The sequence below is a fragment of the Wyeomyia smithii genome, chromosome 3 (assembly GCF_029784165.1).
Source record: "Wyeomyia smithii strain HCP4-BCI-WySm-NY-G18 chromosome 3, ASM2978416v1, whole genome shotgun sequence".
NCBI lineage: Eukaryota > Metazoa > Arthropoda > Insecta > Diptera > Culicidae > Wyeomyia > Wyeomyia smithii.
The window spans coordinates 259,703,770-259,729,779 of NC_073696.1; the positions used below are offsets into that span (position 1 = coordinate 259,703,770).

The 26,010-nt window shown below is 40.2% G+C and overlaps 1 protein-coding gene across 3 annotated transcripts in view; it reads right to left on the reverse strand.

Annotated features, from left to right (window-relative positions):
* Positions 1 to 11,212: 11,212 nt before the first annotated feature.
* The window catches only part of LOC129730879 (uncharacterized), a 50,596-nt gene continuing 35,798 nt past the window's right edge, over positions 11,213 to 26,010 (reverse strand). Inside the window, exons 3-6 of one of the 3 annotated variants that reach the window (XM_055690471.1) lie at positions 14,602 to 15,105; positions 13,293 to 14,544; positions 13,162 to 13,183; positions 11,213 to 13,085 (exon numbers count right to left, since the gene is read on the reverse strand). In XM_055690471.1, coding sequence (XP_055546446.1) covers positions 13,058 to 13,085; positions 13,162 to 13,183; positions 13,293 to 14,544; positions 14,602 to 15,105 — 1,806 coding nt within the window. In that variant the 3' untranslated portion in view covers positions 11,213 to 13,057. Of the gene's footprint in view, positions 13,086 to 13,155; positions 14,545 to 14,601; positions 15,106 to 26,010 lie in introns of all 3 variants that reach the window. The other 2 variants (XM_055690472.1, XR_008728935.1) reach the window with 2 other exon arrangements.

Sequence of the window (26,010 nt, forward strand, 5' to 3'; positions counted from 1 at the left end):
TGCTCATAGAGAAGACGCGAGTCATAGATGTATCTTCGAGTATCACAATCTAATATCCAGTGTTCAAACTGGAAAAAAAATGCTGTCCCATCCTCATAGTCGGTGTTTTGTTCCCTGGTCGTATTGTTTACACAATAAATCGTTATTTCATATAAGTTTTGGGTAGATCCATGAAAATTTGTAAAAAAGCAAGTTTTTTGCTGTCTTTCTACGTTATCAATACTGCTGTAGGATGACAAAGTGACGTAAAGGCCATTTTTATGCTAAACAAAGCGACGAAGGCACCATGTCAATGCAAGAATGACAAGTATGTATTAAATTCGCTTTTCGGCTGTCCTGAAACACTGATTAAATGGGGATTTACGTCACAATGTCAACTCACGGCAGAATAGTTCGGAGTAGAGATTAAGGAAAACTATAGAATTCTACAATCTTTCAAGCAGTTTTAAGTCAGATTTTTAATCGAAATATCCCCTACTGTCCTGAAAACTATGATAAATTTGTGATCTTTTGAAAAAGGTTTGATCAAAATCGGAACAGATCTTGCGGAATGGCAGGTAAAAGAATTTTCATTTTTTCGGCTCCGGTCGGGTCGGGTACGCAAGTGTTAAGCAGCAATAATTGTTCGTTGGGTTGTAGTTAGGTGATATTGGTAAGATGGAAAAAGGCTCGGTATAGTAGAACAGTAAGTTTGAAGTACAGTCCCTATATTTACAGTCTGGCGGACTCAGGTATCGGAGCCAATCGAACCGGAGCCAATCGAACATGACAGTTAAGAAAAGTTAAAACTTGGAGGAAGTATTGAGACCGCGGTGTGCTAAAAATTATCGAAATAATTTCAACTATTTCAAAATTGATGCAGAGGCTATATAAGAGACAGTAAATCACACATACTAAATTTTTACCATAATCTGATGTTCTGGAAAAAAAAAAGACGGCAAACAAGTCTTCAAAACATAGTTGAAATTATATTTGAGGAATATTATTAGCTGTTGTGTGTTGTGTATAGAATAAATCAATATTGATTTCTGCCCATAATTCAAAAATTGGCTTATATGTCATTTTCACCAAAATCGAGAAAACAGTTTCTTGTGACGGTAAACACACTAAACAAGGTCCCTACGGAAGCCGATTGTCAAAAAATGCATTTGGGAAGGCAGCAAATGTGAAACAATTTTGGTTAATATCCAAAATAATTGAGAAGTTGGCTAATATCCAATATCCAATATGAACCACGGCATGTTAACGAACCAGTGTATTATTACTGTACTTTGTTTCGTCAAACTTTCGAAAGTGTGTTGTAACCTGGCGGTTACTGGCGACAGGGAAGCGATCGTAAGGCCCTTGCATCAAATTTGACTTTTTTACGAACAATATATTTGATGCAACAAGAATTGATTTGCGGTGCTGCGAAACCCAATGATCAAAACGCGTGACTGTTTCATTCTGTCATAAATCTTTACATTCTTTAAAATACTATTTAGCTCTTTGATTAGAAGTAATATTAAAGAGAAGATTCTGATTTCATTTTGAATTTGATGAGGAAAAATAGCAAAGTGGATTGTGACATTATCTTGAATAATAATATTTTCGTTGTATTGTTATAATGTTGCACGAAACAATTGGGTCCTAAAATTTTACACGGTTTTCTGATTTTTATATATAAGCTGAAAGAGTGCAATTTTCTGAGCAAAACGTGATTTAAAAAAAAAAGATTATCGTTTTTCTTCGATTTTTAAATGAAGAATAAAAAACTGCTCGAAAGGTCTTAAATGACAGTTCTCCCATATAGCGTACATGGGCAGAATGTCATTCAAGACCTTTCAAGCAGTTTTTTTAATCTTCATTTAAAAATCGTAGAAAAACGATGAACATTTTTTGAAAATCGCGTTTTGCTCTGCTTTTTCAAATGATATATAAAAACTGGTATAGCTTTAGGACCCAATTGTCTCGTCGTCCTTTCCGTCCTCACTTGTGCTTCCGTGTTTTTCTACTAAATTTGAAACCATTTTCATCACCAACGAGTGTCGTAACTTTTATGTAGGAGAAACGGGGGATTCACTAGACGAGCTTCGAGGCAGACGGACGTACTTTTGGATTCGTTCCGGTAATCGAGAAAAACATAAAAAGATGGCGGATCGTTCCAAAGGAAGAAACGTTCAACGCAGAAAGGAAAGTTACGACAACGAGCACGATATAATTCACATCGTATGGATATTAGCCAAATTGCACACCTTTCGTTTATAATTGAAAAAAAAAAACGGCTACTGCGTTAAAAATACGTGGTGGATGGAGTTTTCCTGCAGATTTCTCTGTTTCAACTCAACGGCAAGGTTCCAGCATATATGAAGGGTGATATACTCAATAAAAAAGTTGTCATGGACAGTCAAAATATGTTGTACCGACAAAAAACTTTGAAATGCGTTTTTCTCGATTTGATGCCTGTGGCAATGGCCAATTTTTGAATTATGGGCAGATTTGGTTTCAGGTTTATTATTACAAATCAACGATTTACATAAGACCAACAATTAGATGAATATCTAATATTCAACGATTTAATAATTCGAACACAACTGTAACACAGGCTTAGCATTGGAATTCAGCGAAGCAAAAACGATCATTCGAACCTTCGCTTTCTACTGAGTATCATGTCACGGTATCACCGTTTGTTTAACTTCTGTGTGCTATCTAACTCCACACAAAAACTAATTGCGAAAAATTATTGCATTTTAAACTGCCATTGACCTACTGTCGTGACACGTATCACGAGGAAAATATTCCCGGCTGATTCGCAAACGAAACAGAATATATTTGCGAATAATTTTTTCTCTGATATTGTGGCATTTTGACATGGGAGCCGCTGGAACATCTGACATTAGCTCGAAAAGTTTTTGGTCCAGATTTGAATTGGATATTTTGAGTTGTTCAATGTTCCCTTTGAATATTTCCTCTAGCTCCGTTAGAAAATTATACGTATCTATGTTTACGTATACCAATGCATCTCCGGTATAGTCTCTGAGCTTGGTGAGTAGAGTTATATCATCTAACGGGATTTCACTTGGAATGCAACTTCTTAAGCATTTCATACAGTCGTCCTCGTCGCATTGATACTTTTTATGAACGTTAACTGAATGTTCGATCTTATTATCTTTAAGTTCTCTTTTGGCTCCAAGTGTTCTGCTAGATCCAGCTTTGTTAGAAAATTCAAGTAGCCATTTACTGTTGTCCCACTCGTATGACGTTTCAGCAATATCGTTCAGGTATTGTGAAACTGCCAGTAGTTTCAGACTATCCTTGATCTACAGTGCATTTGGGCGCAACTGGCGACTTCGAAGGTGGGAAAACACATTTTCCACACAATCTTGTGTCAACCGACCACCCAAGAAAAAATCGAAACCTTTATGACTTAGTAAAAACTCTTGAATCCTAATCATGCTATCAGTTGCCATCACGACCGCAGATTGCCATGGTTTGCGCCAGCCTTTAGCACCAACTTTGCAGTTGAAGATTATTGACCGAAACGAATCGAAGAAAGAGATTAGTTTTTGGTGGGCTGTTTCATTACGTTAACTAAAGGCCAGCTGGATTGAACGAGTGGTCATGTATGTAAACCAGTTTGCAATTTGGCCAATCAAAAAAGTTGTTGTTAAAACATCTTTCCGTCCAGTTTCTGCTCCGAATATTCTTAAAGAAAAGCAGCCGCCACACCATGATTAGCGTACTTTGTAGAGTTAATGACCTTCATTTTGTCGAAGTTCGAGGCTTTTTTTGAAAAATCCACATCTTCCATCCTCAACCCACATGCCAGTCGTAGATCACAGCCCTTCTCAAACATTACAAGCTCTTTCAAATGATTAATATCAGCAGTAGGCGTATGAAGTCCATTGGATTCCATAGGAATCTGATCAATCTGGATTGTACCATTGGCGATCCAACCTTGGATCATACTTTTCATAACGTGTACGCTATCAGGCATAATCTCGAGAGTACGAGATTTGTCACAGGGGTGCTCGATGGGTTTATTAAAAAGCACATTCACTCTGGTATGTTGGATTCCACAGTTTTTTTATTATTGCCTGAAAGTAAAAAAATCATTTAGCGTGATAATATGGTTAAAACCCCAAATACAAACTCTACCCCCGCAATCACTAACAGCTGCATGCACACGTAAACCCGTAGACTCAGTTCTCCGAATGACATCAAATAAAATAGATTTCAAACAACCATTGTTGATTGAATCCCCAGTGTAGTAGTATGCTACTACTTGCTTCCATCGAGCCCTAAGCCCTGCCAACATAAAAACCATCACATGGTTTGCTACTCCACTATGATTAGGGAACGTATTGTGTCCAACAAACTTTTTCAAGTTATTACAATAGTTAACCCCTGGTTGAATGGCCATTTCATCAAAAATTATCATACAATTTTTATCAGTATCCTTCATTCTTGGTACTTTATGCTCAAGTAAAACAAAAACTTCTTCGAGTAGGGTAGAGCGGGGCTAGTTGTTCATTTTTGGTTAAAATGTTCTGTAACTTTTTGTAGGGAATGTTTTGGCAAAAACTCATTACATGAAAATGTTGCGTTAAATCTGTAGTTTCTAGAAAAAATATGAACGACTCGAAATAATCTACGATTTTGCGAATATTCTATGTTTTTTGAGTGGATGTCAACTTGGCCAACTAGCCCCCAAGTTGGGGTAAGTTGGTCAGGGTGTGGGGTAAATTGACTATTTTTATTTCGGAAGATAATTCAGTGATCCTTCCTCACTGCATTTGCGGCAGCCTGTAGCGTCTCAGTGGAAGTCAAACCTCTCCCGGTTTTTGTTCATACGTTTGATTTACGAAATCCCAAACCATGAGAAAAATACGCGGCACGTATCCTTCGCGTAAAGAGCGACTTTAGTATGAATGGTTTTGCTAAGCAGAGCACATGCTGTTTGCGCTTGGTTTTAGTTTGCATCACGAAATGCGCCGTTCCTGGAATTGCATATACTTGGTTACTTGAATTCATTGATGATGGGCATAGAACCAACCAGCCCCGCTTGTTTGTGCCCAACTAGCCCCTCATGTTTTCAATATGAAAATAACTTGAAATACATGAACAAAAAAATTTTGGCGAAAATTTGCTTTACACAACTTGAAACTAACAAAAAGGACTTTCATTATGGATTGAAGAAGGTTTATTTCAATTTGGCTAGCTTTGTTTAGGCAAAAAGTTTCAACTTGAAAACCGAGTAGAATTGATGGCCAATTTGGCACCAACCTGTATTTATTATCCGTCCTAATTAAAACTGTACCTTATTTTGTCATTTAAATTCTCTGGATATCTGCTACATATCACCCATATTACACGATTTTTTTGATACGTAGATTCGAAGATATTCTCATTGACCAACTTACCCCGTAACCAACTAGCCCCGCTCTACCCTACACCACTCTCGAAATGAATATTCTGCAGACGTTCTCGTAGTGTACGTCCACTAGGCAAGAATCTTTTATTTCTCTCTGTTTCGTACGCCGTCAAGCCACACGAGAATTTACATCGCAGACCTTCCGTAATGCTCTGATCAGACCATCGTTTGATTTTTTCTAATATTCTCTGTGATCAACTGAAACTGGTCGGGGTTCATAACAGTTCCCACATCTTTCAGCTTTCGTTTTAATGACTGGTTCTCTTGTAATGAACTGAAAAGAGGAAACAAATCAGATTTGGAATCAAAATCACAAGTGGTTTGTGCACCCTGTGTTAGGGCATCTTCAGCGGTGGTAAAATCGTTGTTTTGTTCTATTTTTTTTTGGAACAAACTCAAATTCACTACTGCACCGGTGGTGTAAATTTTGTTTTATACCAGATCTAAATTGAAAAAATTTGAAACTGGTATACGTTTTGGTCTTTTTTTTTGTCACTTTTTGGAACAAGAAACAGATCGTTCTAAAACCCTTTGTACGCTACCAATAGGTGGGTAAAATGTCATATTTTAATTGAATACCTCATTTTTAGCTATTTCCATATAAACGTTTTGCGAGTGTTGGGAAATAAACAAAACAAAGATTTTTCATGACAATTCACAATATGTTTTTGTGTTTTTTTTAAGAGGAAAAAGAACAGGTTTGTCGTTTTTGGCTTCAAGGAAACCGACTAGCAAAAGGGGGAATTCTGGAAGACCATAACCGCAGGTTTAACTACTTGGTTTGCAACCATCAGCCACCAGGATGACAAATATGTTGGCCATTCGTTAATCGCCTTAATTGTAGTGGGACTAGAGGAGACCTCAAGAGGCCAGAAAAATGTTCCTCTAAGACACTGAACTGAAAACGTTCACAATGCGGACTTGTTTCAATATCCTCAAAACCAAATCGAAGTTTTAAGAACTGCAAGATTTTGAAAGATTGATGAGACGAAAACGGAAGATGAGCATCTTCGCGATCAAATAATTTTCGCTATCCTCCGAAGCCCTACTTGTAGCAGAAATTTTTCGATCATAACAATCCATCCTGAGAAATGTCACTGACGCTTGGGTCAAACCGTCAAATATATAAAGTCTTGAGGATATAAAGTGTCTTGCCAAAGCAATCGTTTAATGTGCGTTAAAAAGATCCAATTTCCGTTTGTTAAATATTGAGTGCTTTTCATTATAAAAAGTTACATAAACTGATAACATGGGGTATGGTATTGTTGACAGTGTGACAGATGTCAGCGGTTCTAAAACAACGAGATATACAACACCGGTGCGGAGAACGAAAAGTTGGTCTATATTAGCTGGTTTTATTCAGGTTTCGCTGGTGTAAATCTAGTATAAAGTTGTTTCAAATATAGACCACCGCTGAAGATGCCCTAAATCTTCTAATTTAGGAAAACGGAAGAACGCTACATTTTTCATCTGACACCGAGAGCTGTTCGAACATTTGTAATAGAAACACTTCATTTTTTGCGGTAATATCGGGAGAAAATTCACAAAAGTTAAACATTATTGATCACAACGAAAAAGGTTTTCAATGGTTTGAACTTTGTCTTCAGTTGCCAACTGTTTTGATCGAATTATCCGGTTGCCAGATCGCATGATTCTCTGTCCACCAGACTGTAAATATAGGGACTGTACAATCAACTGGCGCTTACGTGGAATGGTTCGTTCCTCCGCTAGTCCGAAACGCTCTTGCTTCATCATTATAATCAGCTGTTCTGAAAACGAGGATGTGACTGCAGTTTCTCCGGATTCAGGCTCATCAGCATTGCCGGGAAGGTTCTTGAGCTCTACCTTCTTATTCAATGGGTAAATTCCAGATGCTCTAAACCCAGCTTTATTATTGGTTTCACTATTCTCCCTAATTTTCACCACCTTTTCAGACTTCTTCAGAAGTCGAGGAAAGATGTGTTTTGGAATGCATCCTTTGTTTTGTTTCTTCCATTCGCTCAATGTATCTTTCCAGGCTTTTTTAAGAGGTCGAAGATAGGCAACATCGAGGGGTTGACATAGGTAAGTAGCGTTAGGCGGCAGCAGAACAAAGCTGATGTTGCTGGCCATGCAGGATTGTAGAACACGGAAGCTTAAATGTGAATCAACATTGTCGCCGATGATAATACGTTTTTTATCGTTACGTAGTCCGTTGAAGTATGGCAGTGCTATCGTGAAGAACCAGTCTTAGAACACCATAGGGTCGAACCAGCCTAATAATGCATTATGATTAGGAAAAAGGAATTTATACTTATATTTCACATTTTACCAGATATTGTGCGGTTGTATCTACAACCATCTGGTCCCCCTTCAGTTCAAGTTGGATACATGTGGAGAGCTGCATAAACGACATACGGTGGAAGCATTTTTCCATTGGCTTGCGGGAGCATCACATCACATCACATCACATCACAGAAAACGAGGATTTAGAATGGTCCATTAATGTGTCTACGTGTTTTTGCACTACGACGCGATTCGATCCCGGGTCATCGCTAAAGTTGGTTTCGTCATAGTTTATGATGTTTTCCGGAGGGACACCATCCACAGTTGTCGCAAGATTCGCTAAATATTTTGAGACAAGCGCGAAACTAATTTGTGCCTTTTCAGGAATGAGTTGATCCAATCTTTTCCAGGAGTGTTGTTCTTGAATTTGGTCTTCATTTTGTTGTGATCTAGGAATTGCGTGACGAGTTTCTTTATACAATCCGCAGTCAGCGGAAACCCCCAGACGCCAGCGAAACGAACAGTTTCCGCAAGATCGCATACTTGTGCATCGGTTAGAACGGTTGTTTGTTTTTTTTTTTCGGAATCATAGTTTCGTCAATACTATGGTCGGGTTCTGAATGAACTGCTTAAAAAATTTGCTCTCACTGCAACTGTGAAAGGACAAATTTTGAAGAGCTTGTCATATCCGAACAAACTTTATAAATTTTGGATATAAATCTCCGGAAGAGTAGGGAAAGGAGGTTTTTCCATGATTTCAATGTGTACGAAGGCAATGAAAGTGACATGATTTTTTGATCCATTGGGTACTAGTGGAGATATTGTTCTGAAGATGATTGCTTCTTTGGACGTAAAGAAGCTTTTTAGATTTTTTTGTTGATAACTGATGGTTATCGTATTCGGTAGTGATGGAGCTCAAATATCAAGGTTTCGAATATACCGACGTTGTGATACAATATTTTACAGTGATTCTATTTAGTCTATACAAAGTATTTTTCGGGAGCGGGACAGAGTTTATAAACTTTTACGGTGACACCCTGTATATTGCACGCTTATATGTGGCGGTACTCAAGAATAAAGATTTTTCCATTCGAAGCTGAAGTTGAAATCACGCAGGGTCTGACAGGATATCTAGCTGTATGACTGTCTTATGATTGCTGTACCCTTACGCCAAGCTTCTGAGAAACCACCTTGGTCTAACGCGAAGCTTCGACGACTGAAAAGCATTGGAGCTAAAGCCCTTCGAGTTTATACCCGACGACGTGAATCAAATTCTAGACGCCGTTTTGCTACTGCCAGTAACAAACATCGTCATTACAAAAAGTTTCTGTACACTCGCCACATTCTTCGCGCTCAGCAAAGCTTGCGCAAAAACCCTAAACATTTTTGGAAATTTGTAAACTCAAAGCGGAAAGAGAATGGTTTACCTTCGACTGTATTCCTCAATTATGTGCCCGCCGTCACGTCTAAGGATAAGTGCAACATATTTGCAAGACACTTTGCTAGCGTGTTCAGTAGCAACACAGTCACTTCTCAACAAAACAAGCAAGCCCTGAGTAGTGTGCCGCTAGCAGTGTTAGACATGGATATTTTCAATGTGAGCGAGCAGTCCGTGATATCAGCCATTAAGAGTAATAAATCATCATTTTCGCCTGGACCGGGAATAAATCCTGCAGCTCTAATGAAACAATGTTCCGAGATATTAGCAGCACCGCTAACTTGGCTATTTATTGCTTCGCTACATCAACAATGTTTTCCCATCGCTTGGAAGCAATCATGTATGTTTCCAGTTTTCAAAAGAGGAGATAAATGTAACGTCTTGAACTACAGAGGAATTACCTCCTTGCGCGCTGAATCTAAGGTGTTTGAAACTATCATCAACAACACATTTTTTGCTGCGTGTCGCAACTATATATGCAAAGAACAACATGGATTTTTTAGAGGGCGTACGGTGGAAACAAATCTCATAAAATTCGTTTCACATTGTATTAAGAATATTGGCTCTAAAGCTCAAGTGGATACAGTGTATACCGATTTAAAAGCTGCCTTTGATTCGGTCAATCATACCATTCTCTTGTCCAAATTAGAGAAACTTGGCTGCACTGCGCGCTTTTGTAAATGGATAGGATCGTATCTTGTTCGTAGGGAATTGTTTGTACGAATTGGAAACTGCCAATCTGCCTCTTTTTCAAATTGTTCAGGAGTTCCGCAAGGCAGTATACTTGGGCCACTGTTATTTTCCATCTATATAATGATGCTGCACTGTTACTCAACTCAGGAGGAAAAATGTTTTTTGCTGACGATTTGAAAATTTTCCTAGTCGTCAGGTGCCTCGAGGACTGCAAAGAGTTGCAAAACCTATTAAACTTGTTCAGTGACTGGTGCTCCCGAAACTGCTTATTGTTGAGCATAGAAAAATGCTTTATTATCAGCTATCATCGCACACGAAATATGTTGTCCTATGATTACGAGATTTCTGGTACAAAACTTAAAAGAGTTGAACAAGTGAAAGACTTGGGTGTAATACTGGATGAAAAATTGTCTTTTAAACCTCACATCTCAGCTACTATCGATAAAGCAGATCGTCAACTGGGGTTTATTTTTAAAATCGCCCGAGAATTTGTTGACCCGCTCTGCTTTAAAGCGCTATACTGTGCAATTGTTCGTTCGACGTTAGAATTCGCCAACATTGTATGGTGGCCTTATCAAGCAGTTTGGATTAATAGAGTAGAGAGTGTCCAACGCAAAATGGTTCGGTATGCATTGCGAAATCTTGCCTGGAATGACCCACTGAATTTACCTCCATACGAAGACCGCTGCCGCCTCTTGGGCATAAAAACCCTAGATCAACGCCACCGAGTGTCACAAGCTGTATTTGTGAGTAAGCTGATAACTGCAGCATTCGATGCTCCGGCCCTTCTAGCAGAAATCGGATTCTATGCGCCATCAAGAACGTTACGACCCAGAGCTTTGCTGCAAGTGGATTTCCAGCCAACAGAGTACGCCGCAAACTCCCCCATCTCGTCTATGATTCGCCAATTTAATGATTTTAGTGAAATGTTCAACTTCGACGAATCTTCAGTAATGTATCGCAGTAGATTAGTTTCCAATAATTTGCTGTGATGTTATATGTATTGTTATGTGCTAGTTTTATAAAGTATGTTTTAGATTAAAAGATGGTGAGGTTTTTACGCACATTTGAGGAACATCCTCGTGACCACCTCAAGTGAGCTTTTCCTCACCCATCATTCATGGGGACCGATATTGGTCTGATGATAAAAAACGAATAAATAAATAAATAAAATAAAATAAAATATATTTTCGAATATAAGGTGATAATGTTTTCGAAGGTTAGATACTGAGAACAAATTTTGGCGGGTTGAGTATGTTGACGTAAAACGAACCTTGGACAGTGGTGTAAAAATTGAGCAGGGTGGACTTCAACGATTTACTGTCTGAGACACATATACATAAAAGGGTGTCGATTGAATGGACTGTCATCATTCGCAAAACCAACAAACCACCGCCAAATCGTACACTTCAATTTACTTTATTCGTTAACTATCGTTTTAAATAAATATTTACAAAGATATCTCTTCTTCCTTGTTACTAGTTGTCTCGTTGTCGCATTAATTAACATACCATTTTTTTTCATTAACTTTGTGTGTGTACGTGTATGTGTGTGGGTTCACATGTTTTCGTCTTTTTTCTATCGCCTTTTTACTCGTTTCATCGCTAAACCTAAGCTTTACTTTAATTTCCCTAACACGTTAGGCGTTATTATTGATTCGATTTTCCCCGCGCATTTTGCCTATTACTTCCTCGTCAAGTCGTGATCCTAAATTGTAGCGTGGAAGGAAAAAACTTCCTCTTCCTTTTTCCCGTGCGCCAGTTTCGTTGTGACAGATTGCGTTTGATATATTTCGTTGTTACCCATTTTGTTTTGTCCTCCCGGGTGCACTTTTGTATGTGTAATCGAAATGCCTGCACTATTGTTATTATTATTTTCGAATTAACTGATTTTAAATACTGTTTATACTTCGGAAGTAGATGTGGAAAGGTGTGCGCGCGTGATGGGTGTGTGTGTGCGTTGAATCAAACGCGTGTAAAATACTTATTGGTTTTTGTTAAATCGAGGCACCTGGCAGTGTTGCTAAACAATTGCAGAAACTGGTTTCTTGTTTTAGTGGAGGGAAAATCTGGCGACTAGACTAGTTGACGCCATCGTTTCTAGAAGTAATACCTTTAGGAAAAACAAACTGACAGATTCTACTGGAGGACGGTTAGACTAATAACTATAATTGGTAGGTTTCCTCGTAGTGATTAGTATTTACCGAGCTTCGACTGTTACTGGGTTGAAGCTTCGAACTAGTTAGTGTAGGTGCGTGGTTATCGTTTTGCTTTAGCGCGATAGATGGGATGTGTTGAAAACAAACACCGATCGGAAAAGGAATAATTATCTTATGGGCAAATAAATAAGTTTTTTCTTTAGATTCAAAGATACTCTTAATAGATCCGGACGGACAACAGAGGGATGCTGTCGGTCGGATCTAGTAAATGGGCTACGCTGAACTAAACAGCATAACGAAGAATTTGAAAATCATTGACAATTTGTTTCTATTTCTACAGTTTGTTTCGCTTTATCTCTCTTCTGTCTACGGTGCAGATAGGATGCGGAATGATCTATTCCATTGCAGAGGTATATTCGAAGTAGGGTTTGTCGATAACACCGCTGTTTGGTAACAATTGTGCATCTGGAGACGTTGGTTTTTTACTAAAGTCCCTCTTGGTTGTTAATATCAAGAGTAAACTCCATGTCTCGGGATGCATCTTTGTTTGAGAGGAAATGAGAGCGCAAAATTTTGAATGAATTGCGTGTAAATTTAAATAGGTTAGAATGAGATGAAAATGATTAGTGTTATAAAGCTACAGTGATTTAAGTTTCCTAGGAGCGAATTCTAAATGAAAGAAGACGTTGTATAGGACAGATATAAACTCCTCTTTTTTGTAGTTGGTAAGCTATCTGATTTAAATCGTTTGCGATATCTACAGGAAGGTAAAAATGAGAGCTCGTAAAATTATTTTAAAACCAGATGCGATCTGAGGGGACAATGATTCGGACCTTTGGTGTTATGTTCCATTTAATTGTGCTTCGCGTTAAAATTTGTCCTCACAGTGTTAATAAGCTCCGTTGAACTCCACCAAGCGGGAGGAATTCGTTAGTTTACCGTGGCAAGATCCATACTTACACGGCAGAGGATATGTGTACTTGTACCGAGGAAAAAAATAACAAAAAAAAACCAATAGCGAAGTTCCACATGCATTAACGTCGTGCTGTAAATGGCGGCGTTGCTTTAGTAGAAGGAGGGCAGAAGCGTTTTACTGTGCCACCAGGAACATGTGTGAGCTGCAGAGGGGAAAAGAAAGTTGGATGGTAGGATGAGTGTGTTGTGAGTGTGTCAGTACCGGGACCCTACTTTTACCTGGACAGGGGCATGTGGTTAGCTACAAAAAAAAAAGAGAAAAAAAAAACCAAAAAAACGGAACCGGATGGGTGATTTGGTTGCACATTAGTTCACCTTGAGAAACTGGGACACGAAGGTCGGGGCCGTACCTTTGCGATCGAAGTGTCTCACTCGGACGAAGAGGAAGGCGGCTACAAGGGAGGCCACCGCTAGTACCAGCAGCAGCATCACCAGACCACCGACGAAGCTGGGCACGGACATACAGATCGTCTCCGGATCGACGGTGCGTTGGGACTGGATCACAACCGTTTCGTTGTTGGCGGCGCTATTTAGAGCGAAGTTGACATCCCCTGGGGCGACCACTTGAATGACCCGTTCCGTGTTGACATCGGTCATCTCCTGAGCATCCCGTTTGTAGATTCGTGGCTTCAGGACAACCGTCATTGTATCGCGTCGTCGTCGGGCGCCCCGGAGGTCATCTAAGCCTTCCACCGATCGTGGACGGCCGCCCAAACTAACAAGGTTACCATCGTTGACCATATCGTCTTTCCTCTTCGTCACTGTCACATATCCGGATTGACCTGGTGGCGGCGGTGGTGGCAGATTGATGTTGTCGTGGATTTCGTTTTGTAGCTGGTTTTGGTTCTGGTTGGACTGCGATGCATCCGATTGACTTTGGCCTTCTTTGTTCTCGTTGGAGCCTCCGGAAGTTTGCGCTTGTGGTGGTGGCACAATATTATCTTGATTCTCCGAGTACGCACCCGTGGCGTCTGATGGGTGTCTTGGATCTGGGTACGCCGGAGGAACGCCGTATTCTTGCAGCGATGGTGGGCCATATTCTCCACTCAGTGCACCTGGAGCTCCATACTCGCCAGAAATTCCGTTACCTGTTAGCGCCGGTAGTCCGTAATCACCACCTCCGCATTTTGGCTCCGGACAGTTGTAGCGGCAAACTTGAATTACACACTGGAAGTGCACATTCATCGAGTCTGGGAATTTGAACGCTTGGAAGTATGCGAACGACACAACCGATGCTGATGGTCCGAAGTTTTTGATCTTTTGGAATTTGCTCATAATCTTGGGACGTACAACACAGCCATGCTGGTCGACCAATTGGATAGGGGCACGCTTGCCATCATGAGCAACACAGTTTCGGACCAACATATCGAACTTGTTCTCGTCGTCCTTGATTGCCAGCACCATGGTCATGGTTTGACCGATCTTTACAATTCCGGAAACCTCAGATGCCCAGGGACCTTTACCGACCTGGATCTGCATCCAGCATTGCAGGTTGTCTCCGAGGAAGTTGGCAGTCACGGCATGCAGCATGTCCACCTGGAACGGACGGAATGTGACGGCCTTCTCGTAGAAGTCATACCACGTACAACGCAGCTTGCGAGCCTGAAAAAACAACATGTATGAGAATAACTTTCGTTCATAAATGCTTGTACTATTCACCTGATCCCACACTTCCTGGACGTACGGATCGTACTGGATGATAATCGTGTTCTCCACATAGCTACCGGATGGGGTTGGCGAGCCGAAACTGGCCGCATTGTGATTAGCCGAGCTGCTCATACCGCAGCTGTTCAGGAAGATTTCGAACGTCGCACTCAGATGACCAGTACCCGGCTTCAGATGCACGCAGTGCGGGTCGCTGTAGAATCCCTTCGAGAAAATCATTCCGTAGAAGGGTCGATCGAATTCGATGTTGACGCGCATGTGCGTCTTTTCGCACTGCACCTGCAGGTGCTTGATCTGGGGACTATCGTTTTGAGCCGACAGGGGCCAGGGGTCGTCGCTGCCACCGCTGCTGCTACTGCTGCTACCACCACCGCCGCCGCCGCCACTCAACAAACCAGGCGTACCGTATACTGGTGATGGTGCTGGCGGTCCATAGACGGCTCTATGCTCCAGTGGCAGGGCGGCTGAATCTACGAGAGGGGCATCACAGTCGACATTCTGCAAAAAAAAACATAAAAGCACGCAACCGGTGCGACAGAGGTAATTAGGTAAGTGTCACTCTTCCATCACGATCGTGTCGTACTTTCCTACAATATATATAAATAAAAGTGGAAAGCCAACGCATAAACTTGTTTGTTGTGTTTTTCTGTTTTGCACACGAACGGACAAAAGCATCCCAGTTGGGTTTGTAATGTGTGATTCCAGCGAATGAACATCGCCATCGTAGCGGTAGCTGGTGTTGATTTTAATTACTGTTAAACGGAACCGACTTGTACGTTCCGGCTCTACGGAGGTTGCCCTGTCGAGTGGGTAATATATAATCAACTGGAAAAGTTTAACTTACTTCGAAAGAAGCAGTGAACTAACATTCCAACCTTTTGGGTTTGTTGTCAAACTTCTGTGATTCGTTTAATGTAACTTCTCGGTATTTTTCGTTCGGTAATAGAGAAACTTGAATCGTAGGAGGACAAACGGCGTTCGTCGTTTTTACTGCGTTAATGTTATTTGATTTGAATTTCCGGGTCAAGGTTATTGTGCTAAACAACAGTGCGTTAATATTTTCGTAGAAGATTAACTAGAACAGTGTGCACTGTTTTGTGCGGTGCGTAAAGAAAGTTTATGGGCTGGGCTTGCTTCGGACTAACGGAAAAACGATTATTTTTATTGGCAGAATAAACACAGTGAACTTTTGGACTTGGCTTGCGTAACTGACGGCTTCACTAGATGACATTCAGGGAATTAAGGTTTTGTCTATGCTTATATAAAACATGGCAATTGTAACAATCAGGTCACACTCGCACATTTGAATGTGTCAGACCGTCTAGATGAAAAACATGTTAAAAAATGGATATATTTTATCAAGACGCCACGGAGCATAACAACTCTGTTTAATAAGACGATAAAAAAATGCAAGCATTTGCAAATTTTATCATTCAGCGGAGAAAAAAAGAAAACAGAAGCCACAGTGCGAATAACAGAATGCTTTATAACTGACTAACGTAAACAGACCAAAAATAGTTAAATTTATCTGCCGGTAACAGTATCAAACTAAACGGGAAGTTAGGCGAATAACTAAACCACAATCATAGAAATGTGAAAATGCAAAAAGCACCACATGAACCCACTAGTGCCCGAAATTTTTGAATATTAAAAAAAACCTTAAAATGCCCTTTCGTGATTTGTGATCCACTAAAACAATATATTTCGAGGTTTATTTGCCTATTGGGGTGTCCAGTCTCATAATAGGGACACTATATGTTTGATTTTGTGAACATATTTCCTAGAGGGACTAAATATTTTCGAAACGTTCCAAATCGCTTGATCGCAGGTGGTTGCAGCCAAACTGTTCAGAACTTGTAAGCATATACCTAAACTTTGAAAATAAACAAGGGCTCAGCTTGGGAGCTCCTGGAAGTAAAAAGATGCCGATCAAATTAGTTCAAAATAAGAATTTTTTCTCATTTTCTTCTTTTTGTTATGCTTTGTCTTCTTCTAGAAAAAAGTACTTTTTTGCCATTCTTCATCTTCATTTCTCGATATCTCCGCAGGTACTATAGTACCTGCTACAGTCCTGAAATTTCGATCTTTTTTTCTGATAAAGTGTCTACTTAAAAAAAATTATATAGAAAATCCATCTGAAATTCTATAGTGCAATGTAGGGAACGGAACAACTTTCACAAATGCTATTAAACAAAAGGTGTCAGATCTCACTCTATGTTGACTCTCGATAGCGGAGAAGGTTAAAAACTGACATGTCTCTGATGAAACCAGTTCAACAGAGCATAGTATTAAAGGAGAACGTTCCAGGATTCCAAAGACTAACTGAAAATCTTTTCAGGAACATTTGGTCAACTCGAGAACATCCCGCCATAAAAATAATCGAACTTCATTTGAACTGTACATCGTCGCAAGTGACCTACAGCATGGTCGCGTAAGCTTTTCCTTCAAACTACCCGTTAACGAGACGGTGGATCAAAGCACTCAGCAACCTTCGTCGGGAAGCTACTGGGATGCCAATCCTTCACTAAATACAATGCTGAGCTACGCAAAGCCAAAATGAGATCCAGAGACCGACTCTGCCTAAGGCAACGCGTCTGCAAAAGGCGATGTCCAAAGATCATGTTTTTTCCATACATGCCTGAAAAGCACTGGGTTCTGAAATGCCACTGCGACATTCATGCTGATTGTCTTTTGTGGCGGGCCCCGATTGGTGTGCAAAGGTTACGGATTGCTCGTACTCATTGATGGTTCTACTCCTGTTCTTCTGTTTTGTTGTAAACCTGTACCCAAATTAGATACAATATAGTTGATGAAACTAATGACCTGCTAGGGATTTGAGCTCCATACTTGGTATGGAGTTAAAAGGTAACTTTCTAAGAAGTTGTACCTAGAGAAGCCAGAGCTTCCCAAAAGCAAAGCAAATGCTCTGAACTCTCTGGTTCAGATTTACAGAATCGGCAGGTTCTAACTGTTTAGCTTGTCTACAACCCTGTGCCTGTTGCCATTGGGATGCTATTTGCAGCCTTTTTCAAGTCAGTAGTTCGCTTTTGATAGCGGAATCGGACGTACTCAGAAACGGCTCCAGGCCAATAAACCGCTGAGCTGACCCTGTCTTGCTAGGTAGTCAGCGTGTTCATTACCCTCGACTTCGTAATGTCCGGGCACCCAAAACAGAAAAGCTGATTTCTGTCGGGAAAGTTCCCGTAGAGTTTCAATGCATTCCCAATCAAGTTTGGAAGCGCATTCGACGGACTTAAGTGCTAGTAGTGCAACTTTACTGTCCGAAAATATACCGATTTTCGCATGTCTGTAGTTGCGTTTCAGACATATTATTGCGCAGATATATATGGCATATACCTCTGCTTGGAAAAAGGGTGGTTCAGTTTCCCTGGGTCTGTATAAACCAGATCCCGTGAGGGATCCCATTTTCGAACCATCCGTATAAAAACTGACGATGCCTGGTGGAAGATTAGGCTCTCCATTGTTTCACATAGAGCGGTTTGTTTCAATCACTCTTTACGGAATATCCATGTTGGTCCTAACGTCCATCTAGTCGGAGACTGTAGTTAATAGCGGAGTCAGTTTGAACTCCCTAAGTATGCGAAGGTGGCCGATTTTGTCCCCTTCGAGTATTGTTTTCCTCCTTTGCAACCTTAGAGCGCCAAGCTTTGCTTCCTTTTTCACATGAAGATATAGAGGCAGTTGGCAGAGCAAGGCTTCCATGGCTGCAGTTGAGGTTGTTCGCATAGAAAGACATGCAATTCGTTGAACTTTTTCGAGTTTGGCTTGGGCAGTCACTTCGTTCACCTTAGACCACCACACAAGGGCAGCATAGATGATTCTTGGTCGGGAAATGGTCTTTTAAGACCAGAGTGCCAAGTCTGGTATCAGTCCCCAGGTCTTACCGAACAGGGTTCTGCAGGCCCAGATCGCCGAGGTCGCTTTCTTAGCGACATGATCCAGTTGTGCAGACCAGTTCAGTTTCTTATCCAGAATAATTTAAAGGTATATGACTTCATTGCTGAAGCTCAGTCTAATTCCATTCAGTGCTGGAAGAGTGATGGAGATCTTCCTCCGTCTACTGAATGGAATTAGGACTGTTACCCTCAAGGTTTATGTTTTGACCCTCCTGTGGACACCATGACATGGTGGCATTCAGAGCTGCTTGCATTAGGCTCGACAGAGTTGCGTCGTGTTTACCTCTGACGATGTGGACGATGTCATCAGCGCATCCAATGGCCTCGAAAGCAAGCTGTGAAAGCTTATTGAAAAGTGCGTCGACAACTAGTGACTATAACAAGGGTGAGAAAACTCCTCCTTGCGGGCATCCCTTGATCCCCGACATTGTAAATGACGAATCTCCCAAGGTTGCTGTGATCACTCTGCTAGAGAGCATTGCGTGTATCCAGCTCCTTGATGTGTGGTCGATTCCCTTTTTGAAGAGAGCCGTGATAATTGACGCAAAGGACGTGTTATCGAAGGCCCCTTCAATATCAAGAAAGGCACATAGCACCGTCTCCTGATATTTCAGGGACTTTTCAATCAACGTCACTACCCGAAAAAAAATAACAACAAAAAAACCTCAAAAGTTGCTGTAATTGTACATTGTTTTACCATAATTTAACCATGTTTTTTATTGTAACTACATCATTTTTACATTAAATATCATTGTTCAGAACAATAAAAAACATTGTTTTTGCCATTTTTACCATGAAAAAGGGGGGTTGTTATGTATCTTAACAGCATTTTTTCAGGCACTTTCCCCATACATTTAGAAGTCACTGACGATGTTTTTCATGGTAAAATTATTGTTGGTGGTAGATTCAACAACAAAAAACATTGTAAAAACATGGTAATAACAACAAACGTTCGCAAGCTTACAGTTAAAATACCATGTTTTTTATGGTTACAATAAAAAGTATTGTCCATTAACTGTTTTGACCACAAAATACATCGTAAATTTTTTGATAGGCATGTTGCTTCTTGTACAACGGGGAGTCTTTAAAAAACTCATCACGGATATATTAATCCATTATTTTCTTCATCAATTTGAGAAGTGATGAAGTCAGGATCTGAAAGTTGTAAGTTGCCAGTAGTCCCAACCGTGAGCGTTGGTGAGACTCCTTGGAAAATGCCTCAGGGTCGGCACGCTTATCCTTGATTTTCGCGGGTTATCTGGGAATGCTTGAAATGCCGAAACACGTATTTGGCTAATAACAAATTTTTATTCTCACAATCCTTCTCTCTTGCCTCCCACTTCCTTGTATCCTATCTAACCTTCACTTTTCGCTATCGGGGCCGCTTTCCTTCCACTGTTTCCACCACCTTTCGTCTCCAATCTACAACCGGCTTACGGGATACTACCTTTGCCGCCAACAATCGCGACCTTTGCCGCCCTCGCTGGTGAACACTGAAGCGTTGAACTTGCGGCGTGTACGAATTTCTCCAAACACGGTGGTTTTTCCAAATCGAAACTACGGGTTCCTGAATTCAAATTTCGGGGTTCTGGGGAAGTGAAAATTAGTATTCCATCTGCTTTCTGACTAGGGCACTCTTCGGCTAAACGGCGTAGGGCGGCTTGGCTTACCTGTTGTCCACAAGTTTCACTCTTGATCACTACTATCTGTTCACTATCACTATCTCTTCACTATCTATTTTCACGGTCTGCTTCGATCTATCGACTTTTTAACAGGTTATTGCCCTACGCCAACGGTCATTGCCCTTACCAAGTAAATAAGCAGCTCTCTCCCGCCAGATTCTACTTAGTCCTCTCTCCAACGTGGCTCCATTTCGCCTGTCTCCTGGTGGCAGGATACACTAACCTGATGGGTCAATCGCTGGGTGGCATGGGCGTCGGGAGGGTAACATCAACATACACAAACACTTCCCAGTTATTTAAGACTAACAAAGTTAAAACGAGATACATTTACGCGAACAATCTCATAAACCTTCTAAGCGGAGGCTATTAATACTTACAAAGTCTTAGGTAGGGGTTTGTCCTTTCTTCCAACTTTGGGGATAAACACTACCTTCTCCTTCAGCCAGTTATCCGGAATATGGCCGGAATATAAAATAAAAAAATCCGAATATGAAATACAAAAGCCCGAATATATTTTATCCAATAGACCATTTTACTAACTGACACGTGTCACGGAATCTGCTGATGTTTATGTTGCTTTCACGTGCATTATGTCAGCGGTTCAGTGCTTCCTGTCAAAATTTCATTGATGAATTGAGTTTTGAAACGTCACGTAAAATGGTCTATATGCCTCATTAATTCACCAAGATCTATGTCTGCGGGCCTGCGATGAAATCTGAGGGTCCCCGGGTGAATGCGAATTTTCTGCGGGCCACTGAATTATTATTATTATTGTGATCGTCATTTCACGTGCACATGTTTAATTTACTTCTTGTAAAGTTTTATGTAGGTACCCGATCAGAAGAGCATAACTAAAAAATTACAAAATTTAATCAACGCGAGATACAAATAACATATTTTGATACAATTTTGTATTTTCCGATATAATTTTAATAACAAAATTGCATCTGAATGAGTTATAATAACAAAACCTGAAATGAAGTAGTTCTGAAACAGGTCTAACTAATTTTTCGTTTTTATCAAAAGTTGTTGTTTTCAACAATGTTTGTTATTATATTCTTTCTGATCGGGTAGTCATGAAGAGTCGCGTACTTTAATGTCACATATCGCAACAGTGGCGACGAGGCGCTAGTAAAATCATTCATAATTACGCGCGATCATCGCGAAAAAAGTTGTTTTTGTGGAGCGGCGACAAAATACAGTTTTTAGCTATGGCGACTGGAGACGGAACTGCAGCCGAACAACATTATGGATTTTCCGGAACCAGCAAGTTAAACATTACAACAACTGATCGCTACGCAGGCTTCTACCACGAATTTGTCTCACGACGAGGTTATTTTTAATTCCCTTTCGAGCAACATGGCGGAGTTTATGTACAATAAAGAAGCGGCAATACATTCGATGCAAGGTTTTCGCGATACACCGACAGGAAATGTATCTGGCGATGGTAAAACTGACTCCAAATAACCAAGGAGGAAAGCGAAGATTATCTCGCCTACTCGTGCGAGTTGAATAATTTCTGCAGCGGCAGTAACCGGATAAAATGGTCAACTCGAAGTGGTGGACGACGAGACCTATCTCACCCTGGATGGCAACGACTTGCAGGGTACTTCGTATTTTACTTTCCCGTGAAGGAAGTGCGCTCCGAGTTGAAGTACATTTCACACACCAAGTTCCCCAAACCTGCCGGAAGTTGCGTCGTTCATCGAGATATACCACAAGCGCGAAGACGCATTGTTTTGGTTAGATTTGGCGTCGGTTCACTACTTGAAGCGATCGTTGCACTGCATCGCCTCAAGCATGTTACTCATTCATTCTGAGAAGAAGTTTTCGTGTGCATGAACCTGGGAATAAACCCATGCTATGTTCCTTGATATCGAGCCTGATTCTACTAAGCACTTATTACCACCCGCTTTGCTTGTCAAAGCGAACTCTGTAACCTTAGCATACTTAAAAGATGTAGATGGATTCAAATCGTTGTAGTTTTTTTTGAAAGACCAGTTTTTTGCAGAAAAAATGTACACTAAAACATCGCACAAAGCTTTGCAACGGGAGCTGTCGAAATCTTTTTTATCTGTGGCATTCAGCAATCTTCTCAAAGCCCTTCCAGCACAGAAACAATCGTTTGCATTCTCAACGCGTGCCTTTTAGTAGTGAAAATTACAAGATACTCGTTGTTTTCAAAGCTGGTGGTTTCTCCTCGTACCAAAAGACGAATTCTCCAAATCAGAAGACAATTATATAGAGCGCAGTCAACAAGAAATGAAATGCTGTCAAAAATGTATCAGTGATAAATGAATTGAAGTTGATTTGGTAATTTAAAAAAAAAAAAATTGTTTATAAATGTTACGGCTTGCTTTTTTTTGGACGATGGGGAAGGGAAAGGATGTCATCCAATGCAACGTTTTTTCCCAGGGGGTTGAGATTTTGTAATCAAGTACTCCGAGGAGTGTGTGTGAAAATCATGAATAGTATGCTACGTCATTTAAGGATGATCCCTTACGGCTACGAAGCTCTCTTTCAGGCAACCAAGTAGGCCCAAATTATTGTCGTTTCTCATGTTATTTTATAAATGGACTCGAAAGAACATTTTTCAAATTTTATCCGGATAGGATAACGGGAGTATTTTGGCCCACCCTGGAACTATTTACGCATTTTATCTGATAAATTCAATGAATGTTAGAAAAATATGTAAGCACCATCAAAATAACATGCCTAAGAATCCTACTACACTATAGACTCTAGGTATAATTGTTTTGGAATTAGTTCACAAATGGCTTTAAAAGAAAAATATTCAAAACCAACGACATGGAATCAACAGTTTAACAAAATATTAAAAAGTGTTCTTTTTTTTTAAATTCGTCAGAAAGAGAATTGTGAAATTTAAAAACTAATTTCCAGAGCTACAATTAAGAGTAAATTTTTACGATCTATATTTTCAAGTTGGTAACACTGGTATGCAATGGCGTCTAAGCGTCATTTGCCAATGGTAAAATTATTAAATAAACTATTCCATTTCATTACAAAGAGACTTACAAAGAATTTTTGTTATTAAAATTTGTGCTCTGTAATAATGTGTTCCACTTGTTACAGCCATTTTATGGTCGTCTTAATCGACCTAGCGAAACCATAATCAAAGGTGCTATTACCAAATCTACTATGTTGAATATTAAACCATCGAAAATCAACAGTTTGACGTGGTTTATGGGCTGTTGAAATCATTGAACGATACCGATCCGTGATCCGTGACATTTCATTGCCCAAATTGGAAGATTCGAACTTGGCTGGTATGTGATTTCGACAAAAATGAATTTGGTGAGAAACTTATCTCTCGTTTTGGTGTAAATCAGTGTAAATTGTAAAGAAGAAGGAAAACTATAAAGGCTAAAAGTGAGGATTTGTCTCTAAAAATATTTGTAATCATCAATACCTTCTTACAATAACATTTTTCAATAGCTTCCCAAACATGAGTCGTGTTCCAAAAAATTAAACCAGTATACTGCGACTGCAGTTAGCACAAAATGGCATATTTTGCCCATAGAAACATCTATGCAAAGTTTTGGCCAAATCAGAAATGGTCGATCAAGTTGGTTGCCCGTTTTTTTTGTGGAATTGCTCATATCTGGTAATGCTTTCCACCTTGGTCGAGGTCCGCTCGACGGTTCATTTTCTATAAGAATTTATATTCTTGATTACAGAAATGCGAGTAACATGATTGCGAGTAGAATAGCAGTTTAAGGCTCCTGTCCACTTCACTCCCTTCATATTTCCTCGCTATCTCCGAGCAACCCAAGGCCAACGGTGTATGTGGACAAGCCTATCATTATTGAGACCTTACAAGACAACAAAACACGTGTTATTGATGGAAACCAGGCCGAAATGCTGGAAAATGTTATGCAAAGTTTGACCCTCCGTTGGAGTGTACGTAACCAGATCATTTATGAGCGAAATTAGCGCATTTACTGATTAAAATTGGAACCAGTACAACGCATGTGCGTTGGGCATAATGCATTTGATGCTCTAGCGTATTTTGAATGATGCTCCAAACCATTACACTTATAAAGCATCAGCCGATGTTCAGAAGGTTGGCATCGTTGAAACAGTGCAACCAGCAATCAATACTGATAAGTTGGGTACTGACTCCATTGAAGAAATTATTGTCTGATCGATTCACTTTCATGAATCAGGTCATTTGAAAACATCATTCAATCATTAACAATAACCAAAAACATGAGCTTAGTCCAAAACATTTTGCATTCAATTATGACTCTGGTTTTATTCACATGCTTTCGGTTCCACGTTACTGGCACCAGTGTCAATAACTTCCGCGGCAACAAGGCTCGCCATTGGCTGTTTCGGTTGCTGTCGATTTTTAGGGATGCACGAGCCGTTGATACGCACCGGCTCGCGAAAGTGAAGAACGGTTTTTTGAGCGCCTCGAAACTGATCGTTCGCCCGAAGCCGAAGTTTACCGAGACATTACGATTTTTGTGTATATGATACATATTCTGATTTCGATCTCTGTCAATGTATTCCTTGTACAACTTTTGCGTTATGCGTATCACGCATTGGTTGTGCGAAGTCAGAGCAAATTCTGTGCGAATTGAAAGGACACATTGGATGATTAAAGCTTGAACTTTTGCGTGTGTGTTCAACATTTGTACAAGGTAATCTTTCAGAAACAAGTGGCAATTTATCGATTTGAGTAAAGATTTTTGTATAGGGGCCATCCACATACCACGTGGACAGATTCTTAACAATTTTTACCCCCCCCCCCTCCCCCTCCGTGGACAAGTGCCCACATGAATTCTCAAAATTTTGTATGGACCGTGGACATTACGCATACCCCCTCCCCCCCAAAGCTGTCCACGTGGTATGGGGATGGTCCCAATATGTCGAGATGTTTTAAAGAAAGCTCTTAAAAAAGCACCCTTTATTAAATTACTTCTATGCTTCATAGTATGAGCGAATTCTGCTAAAAATTAAAAAAGAAGATAGTTGTTGTTCAAGTAAGAGTATTTCAGTTAGTTTTTAGCGTAGAAGTAGCATCAAAACATTGCATTGACAATTGGCGCAATCATGAATATTGGTTCGACGAAGTCCAGAAATAAACATTTTATCCAGAACATCCATTTCATTGAGGTTCTCTTATTGATAGCACTTTCAAAGCTTGGTTTTCTGGTACTCAACATTATGTTGATCCCATTTTATTTTTGAAACTAGAATTAATTTTTCGAAAAGGCAGGAAAAATGCATGCATGCAAAACATAATTTTTTTTGAAAACAGTCTATTACCAGAAAGTTATTTTTAAAATTTGTTCGAAAGAAGTCAACGTAAAAAAAAAACTGACCAGATTTTGTTCGTAAAACAATACTTCTCCTTATTCCATTTGATTCGAACCCGCTCTGCGGGTCGGGTCGACTAAACAATGTAGGATTGATTAGAAGAAGCTACTATTTTTGGAGATGAATTGAGATCATCAAGATCATCACCAGTTTCTTCGCTGACCAGGTGAAGCTGCACTCAGTTTGATCGTATGCTGCTAACCGTTTTTGTATTACTGTTTTCTGCTGGCCACAGCAGTTTCTACGATTTTCTCAAGTTTTTTTTCTCCATTCGGACTGCTTTTTGCGCACATCTAAGCTCGAGATTAGGATTCCCGGTATCAACGGTCGTAATTATTGGCCTAGAAAGTGGTTGATACACTTTTCCACGAGCATGTTGCGATTGTGTCGGAGCCTTCGCCGTCGTCGTCGTCGTAACCAGTTCTAAATGCGCGTTCGGCTTATTTTTATGCGTCGGA